This window comes from Vanessa cardui, chromosome 6, assembly GCF_905220365.1.
Source record: "Vanessa cardui chromosome 6, ilVanCard2.1, whole genome shotgun sequence".
In the NCBI taxonomy this organism is placed as follows: Eukaryota; Metazoa; Arthropoda; class Insecta; order Lepidoptera; family Nymphalidae; genus Vanessa; species Vanessa cardui.
This window is the reverse complement of record NC_061128.1, coordinates 3137565-3145149: the sequence shown is the minus strand read 5'-3', so window position 1 is coordinate 3145149 and position 7585 is coordinate 3137565. Positions and strand designations below refer to the sequence as shown.

Sequence of the window (7585 nt, the reverse complement as noted above, 5' to 3'; positions counted from 1 at the left end):
TGTTAGTCGATGTCCATTCCGTACGTTATATTTTAAAATAATATATAATGCATGTTAGCGAGCTGAACTATTTTTGTAGGTTGTGTACTATTTTCGACCAACTTTTCTGTGACGTTTCTGTAGATACCTACTATGCAGGGTTGCCAATGCCTATTCACCTAATTCCCCAAAAATCTTAGCGAAATTCCCCAAATTGGGGAAAAAATGTCCCAATTCTCCATAAATTCCTCACACAGAAATCATGTTATTGTATGTTTGTTTTTCATTTCCTAACAGTAAAATCAAATTTTCGAGGTAAATTTCGTAAAAAGTAAAAAGTCATGGTTACTGACGACCTTTTTTTTTCGTTGAATCAGACTAGTCATGGTTAATGTCTATGTATAGTGTGTTTGCTACCATGCTAACTAATAATTGACTACAATTTCAATTTTTGTACTAACTAAAAAACGGGTAAACAATCAATTACCGATCGTTTTGGTATAAAACGCATAAGTATAAATTCCCCTCATTTTCCCCACAAACGACAATCCCCACACTAATCCCTGATCGAATTGCGATTCCCCGAAATTTGGGGAATTCCTCACACATTGGCAACGCTGCTACTATGTTTCGAGTACAAATCAATTGTGTACATCAATCGGTACAAATTTTTCTACAGTGTATAGATATTCGATTTAATTAGATGTAGTTATTATTGACCTATTCTATGAAACGAACATATATTGCAAGTTTTGAAATTTACTGAACTCGTGCGATTTAAGATGTCCGATTTGACGTACTTATTTTATGACCTTGAAAGTGAATCTTTCAAACGTACTTTCGATAAAATATATATTTTAATTTAGTTTTAAATCAAAAAGTAGAATAATTCGGATCTTAAGTTTGGTTTTCTTTCAATTGTGGTTTTGAATTTCTCTCCTTATAAAAAAAAATTGTGATATTTTTGTACCACATTTCTGTTTAAATTTCAATGAAATGAAATGATGGTAAATCATATTTGAATAATTTAATTGGATATTTGCTAGGTCATTTTAAAGTAATGAGATTAAAGTGTTTTTCTATTTAAAAAGTAGTCATTATCTGTTATTTTTATTCTAACCATACTGTAAAAGTACAGTCACATATAAAAAGTGAAATAATTTATTGGTAACAGTACGATTTTCTTTCGTCAACAAACCAAAATGACTATACAAATTTTTATTTAGTACAATTAAAAAATTCAAATCAGGTGTCTTAATTGCGATTACGTGATCAATGTCTTCAATATGTGGAAATATTGTCTTTATCAAGCTCATGATTGGAATTTATTTATTTCGATAGAGCGTTCTTCATAAATTTAGCATAATACATAAATATTTTTATTGAGGAGAATAAATTTGCTATTACTCCGTAAAGCTAAATATTAAACTATGCCTTCGATGACGTTTCGTTTTATAGGAATATGGTATAAATGTAAATTTTGTTTTATGCCTTTGACAAAGACAATATTTTCTAGTTCGTGGTCTATTTCTGTTTGTGGACTTTTTAAGTCATAAAATTATATTTTTTTGAATCTTCACGCGGGACACTATCATCCCATTAGTTATATTAAAAGTGAATCAAATGTTTTCATCGTGTATGTACAATAATCATTTTTTAAAACTTGTTTTCAAGCAAAATGTTACTTAAATAAAGTAAATTCCCCAAAAATAGTTCGTATTATTTTTATTCTGTTTAGTAAGTATATTTATACAGTAAGTATCTAAAAAATGTACACATATTAGAAATGGGAAGAAATTATTTGAAAGGAAAATCTACTACGACAAAGAAGAAACACAATTAAGATTATCTTGTACCGAGTATGAATTTCCCAAACATACTTGTATTTTTATAATTATTGTAAACATAGTTACGGGTATTGGGTATTTACCTAACTTGAAAGATACAAGGAGCACTTAAGAGTCAAGATAATAACAATTTGCAAAACAAACAATTCAAATTGCATTTGATCATTATCGTCAATGGGTACTTTGCAACTTAGTTTTATATTAAAGGAAGCGTTAGATGCTGCCGGTCTCATTGTATAGTCGGCACTGAGAAATAAACACGTCGCGCGGATCCTAATCATAATGCGTGTAGCGATCCTTCTGTTGTTCGTGGCGAGCGCCGCGTCAGCGGTGGACTTGGACTGGTGGAAGACTGCTCTAATCTACCAAATATACCCGCGATCCTTTAAGGACAGCGACGGCGACGGCATCGGTGATCTCAATGGTAGGTTAAATTTAAAGTATATTAAATACGACAATTTATTTAAAAAAGAAACATACAGAATAATTTGAATTATTCTAGTAATATTAACTCAGAAGAACTATATACATAAATTTTGTTATTCGTACTTCGAAATATATTTAAGTCCATTAAAGTAAATTTTCGATACGAAATTGTCAGTCGTAGTTTTTATCGTCATACTTTTTATCCTACCTATAAAAAAAACTTTATCCCTTAAACTAGACAAAAAGATGTTTTTGTTATAGTCTGAGATATTTAATACCTTTCCTCATCCAATTGTGAGATATTCCTGGATGAATTTCTAACATCAAACGCTTCATATAATAGAGAACTTTACTTTTATATAATATAGTTCTGTGTAATTACGATTCCAAAGCTATGAATTCTACTTGAATAAAGTATATTTTAATTTAGATTGGTTTACACAGCAATTTGATATTTTCTTTATTATTTCATTTTCTTCAGGTATAACTCAGAAACTTCCGTATTTAAAAGAAACTGGCTTCGACGCAATATGGCTATCCCCGATATACCTGTCTCCGATGTACGACTTCGGTTACGATATCACGGACTACCGACAAATCGCCCCCGAGTATGGAACTATGGAAGACTTCAAAAGGCTCATGAGTGTGGCCAAGAGTATGGGTAAGATTTATTGCTGATTTACTCACGTGTATGCTATAACAGAACTTGCTTGTTTTAACAATGATTTTTTTTAACAGTTTTTGAAAGCTTGTATTTTTATTATATTATATATAAATAATATAAGATTTATTTATATATAAATATCTTCGCAATTATTTACCGCTATAGTTATAATGGAACAATTATTATTGTTCTGAACCATTATCCGCAATCTTGAATCTCGCTCATCTTCTTGCGACGTATTTTGATCATAACCCTTGCAAATGTTTACAATGCTTTTGCTAAATTAGTTTCAAATTAAATGATATTTAATATTTAACAGTACTGTACACAATTTGTTTTTATAAACACATTTGTAAATTATTATATTTCAATGACATTTGATATGCTTGTACATTGTATGTCCAAAATTTATTCTAAACTAAATACATATGACAGAAACTACCTATTATTATATAAAATAACTTAATAGTGATAACAATACAAATAATTTTTTTTTTTAAAACACAATGTGTCTTACAACCTTTTTAAAGGTATTCGTGTCGTGCTGGATTACGTGCCTAACCATACGAGCAACGAGAGCGATTGGTTCGTTCGTTCAGCGCGCAGAGAGCCCGGCTACGAGGACTACTACATCTGGACCGACGGCGTCACTGATCCTGAAACTGGCGACGTCAAACCTCCTAACAACTGGGTAACCAATTTCTTATTTTCAAAAAACAGATGTTCTCTTTCCGATTCAAAAAAAGATTATACGCCAATAGAAATTTAAATAATTGGAGATTCATTCGAATAATTTTATAGGTGAGCAATTTCCGTAAGAGTGCTTGGGAGTTCAACAAAGTGCGTGGGCAGTACTACTTGCACCAGTTTGTCATCGGTCAGCCGGATCTCAACTACCGGAGCGACAGAGTTCAAGAGGAAATGAAGGCACGTCTTCAACTTTTATTGTACTCGTATTGTCATTCGTGTTGACATTCATGGAATTGATATCACTAATACAAAATGATTTACCTTTTTAGAACGTTCTACGTTTCTGGCTGGATCTAGGTGTTTCTGGTTTCCGAGTGGACGCCGTCAACAGATTGTACGAAGCTGACCCGAAAAATTACGGAGGACGCTATCCTGACGAACCTCTCTCAGGTGTTTTATTTTATCTAACATAAACTGGCTAAATTATTCTTACGAGCGGGTCTAAGTTTTGTTTTTATTTCTTCCCTAGGAACCCCTGGTACCGTTCCCGACGACTACGAATACCTCGACCACATCTACACCCAGGACATGGACGAAACCTACGAAGTTGTTTACAACTGGAGAGATCTTCTTGACGAATACATTCCAAAACAGGGCGAATACAAGATCATGATGACAGAAGCCTACAGCACCCTGAACAATATGATCCGGTACTACGGCACGAAGACCAGAAACGGATCCATTCCCTTCAACTTCAGCTTCCTCGGAGATATCACCAAATCTTCTAACGCTTGGGAAATCAAAACTGTCATCGACAAATGGATGACCTACATGCCTAGCGGAAAGACAGCAAACTGGGTTGTAAGTATAATATAACATTTAGTCTGAAAAATATGCAGTTTTTAATGAGCGCTAAAAATATTTTTTTTATGATTTTCAGAATGGTAACCACGATCAAAGCCGAATGGCTACTCGTCAAGGAGTCGAGCGCGTTGACGCAATGAACATGCTAGCTCTCCTCTTGCCCGGAGTCGCCATCACCTACCAGGTATATATAACAATTCTTGGGAAGGTCAGTGTGGTATAGGTTGTTGGAAACATCGTTACATAATCCAATAAATTCAAGGGTGAAGAGATCGGTATGACCGACGGCGAGATCAGCTGGGAAGATACGAGAGACCCCCAGGCCTGCAACACCGACGACCCCATCAACTACTACAAGAAGTCCCGCGACCCGTGCCGCACGCCCTACCACTGGGACAGCTCTACCAATGCCGGCTTTTCCAGCAGCAGCGGCAAACCTTGGCTTCCGGTCGCCGACAACTACGGGAGTGTGAACTTGGCTGAACAGATTAACGACCCCAAGAGCCATTACCAAGTACTAATACATTATTTTGAATCAGCAATTGTATTTGAATGAAGTGGCGTGAAAAAATAACACAAATTTAATTAAATTTCAGTTCTACAAAGACGTCGCAAGTGTGAGGAAGAGCCCGACGGTCAGAGATGGAGACTTGGACACCAGAGCTCTGTCGGATTCTATTCTGGTTATCACTAGGTGAGCCAAGCATACTGGTGTTGTAGAATATCAAGAATAATGTTTGAGATTTTAATTTTCAGCGATATATTTATTTAATATTGTGTTTTATCGGCAGGTTACTCCCCGGCTCTCCCGGAGTGCTGGGTGTAGTGAACCTCTCCGATGAACCGCAAGACCTCGACCTCTCGTCGCTGCACTTGTTACCGGCTCAACTGAGAGTCGTCGCTTCTGGCGTCGACTGTTCCGTTGGGAAAGGGTATGTATGCAAAATATCTAATGGAACTAACAACTTCCATTGAATATGATGACTTTTGAAGATGCTATTAGCATCATCGTTTAGTGTAGTACTTAAAAGCTATTTAGCGCTTAAACACAGGTTTATAATTTATTTCATTCTCGGAGCTAGAATAATTAAAGATAATATTTAAAATAATGTTTTTTCAGGGCTCCCGTGTCGAAGAGTAACGTGCACGTATCGGGACACTGCGCTCTGCTTTTACAAACTGTCCACAACTGCTGTTAATTGACTCCTAACATACTCCTTGATAAAATATTGTGTATATATGCTAAATAAAACGATAAAATAACTAAAGAAGTATTTTTAAACCTTTTTCTAATTTTTTTAAGCTTAAATTTATAATTTTCTTAAATTTTTAGGTATCAGTTGTCATTAAACATCTATATCTATCTATATATAATCTATATCATCTGATCTATAACTATAAAATGTGGTTTTATTTTTATTAGATGCCACTTACAATCGAATACTAAACTAAATAATAACTGACGAAAAACCAGAATTGGGCATTCCATTTTCAATCATAGAAGTTTGTGGTCTTTTAGGTTATAATTTTAGCCGAATTGACTCATGAATATAATTGGGAAATGCGATGGTGTTGTATACAATCCAAAATTAAATCATATCTTTAGATAAATGCTCCAACGCACGCATAATCTAGCTAAACTAATGTGGAAAAAAATGTGTAGCAGCTAAGCAATATTTAAAAAAACATGTGTCGAAAATGATCAGGGTCTTTAAATCCAATACTGATGACATGTAATCTACTTTGAAGATTACATGTCATCAGTAAATTTTAATTTAACATATTAAAGATCTTGTGAGTGCCTCGGCCGGTGACGCTGGCAGGCCCTATTAAGTGACATAACTAATCTTTGCAATTTTATGCTATCTGGTAAGGTGATTTCATCCTTTTTACCACATCTTTATGGTGCAAGACTTTGTGCCTTTAATAAAAAAGACGGAAGTATCCGTCCAATAGCAATCGGGACCACTTTTCGCCGCTTGGCATCTAAATTAGCATGTAGGCACATAGTCTCCACCCTAAAAACCAAATTTCAACCAATTCAACTCGGTTTTGGAAGCTGAGTAGTAGTAGTACACTCTACTCGTACCTTTCTAAAAGGAAACGAGGCCGAGGTACTTCTGAAAGTTGATGTAAAGAATGCTTTTAAATTTACCCATACGTTTGGCAATGTTATATTTCACTTTCCAAATTATTTTTTGGTGAAAATACAATTCATTCTAATGTAGGCGTTCAGCAAGGAGATCCTTAGGGTCCTGCACTTTTTAGCTTAGGTATTCATAGCTGCATTTCGAATTTAAAATCTAAATTAAACGTTTGGTATCTAGATGATGGAACTATAGGAGGTAAAGTAGATGACGTTATTTAAGATTTAATTAAAATTAAAGAACAATTTGATAAAATTGGTCTTAAATTGATTTTTCAAAATGTGAAATTTTTTTACGGACAATTTAACTCATAAAAATGTTAGTTTGGCAATAGATAAATTTAATAAAATTGCACCCAACATAAAAATTCTTCATAAATATACACTTTGCCTCCTTGGTGCACCACTATTTGATGAGGGCATAGAGCCTATTCTTAACTATAAAATTAAAATATTTTCGGACAATTTTGACAGACTGGACATTTTAAATTCTCATATATATATACATTCTACGTGCGAGCCCAATCTGGAAATATCTTAGTCTTACCAATCAAATCGATGCCACCCTTTAAAAAAGCTTTAGAAAAAATTCTAAATTTATCTCTTGATGAATATTCTTGGACTCAAGCTACACTTCCCATTCCTTTTGGTGGCATCGGCGTGAGAAATATTTCATGTGTTACCCTCCCGGCCTTTCTTTCTTCTGTACATAGCATTTCAGACCTTTGTTCAGAAATTTTAAAATCAAAATCAGTAAAAATTAAGAATGTTACTGAGGCGATAGAGACCTGGAAGGTAAAGTGCCCTAATGATGATTTCCCTAAGGAAGTTACAAAACAAAAACTTTGGGATTCTTCATTGGTTCACGCTACACTACACAGTTTGACACAAAATTTAACAAGTGCTCAAGGCCGTGCCAGGCTTCTAGCGTTAGCATCTAAAGAGTCTAGTCACTGGTTGAATTCATTA

At 34.5% G+C, this 7585-nt stretch overlaps 1 protein-coding gene across 1 annotated transcript; it reads left to right on the top strand.

Moving 5' to 3' along the window:
- The first annotated feature begins 2093 nt into the window (after positions 1-2093).
- On the top strand, positions 2094-5704 carry LOC124530722 (maltase A1-like). Its single transcript, XM_047104980.1, has 11 exons — positions 2094-2250; positions 2734-2913; positions 3447-3607; positions 3718-3843; positions 3936-4056; positions 4136-4467; positions 4547-4654; positions 4733-4984; positions 5067-5164; positions 5262-5402; positions 5591-5704. Exons 1-11 carry the CDS (start codon positions 2109-2111, stop codon positions 5667-5669), a joined length of 1740 nt encoding a protein of 579 aa, XP_046960936.1. The 5' UTR covers positions 2094-2108; the 3' UTR covers positions 5670-5704.
- The last annotated feature ends 1881 nt before the right edge of the window (positions 5705-7585 follow it).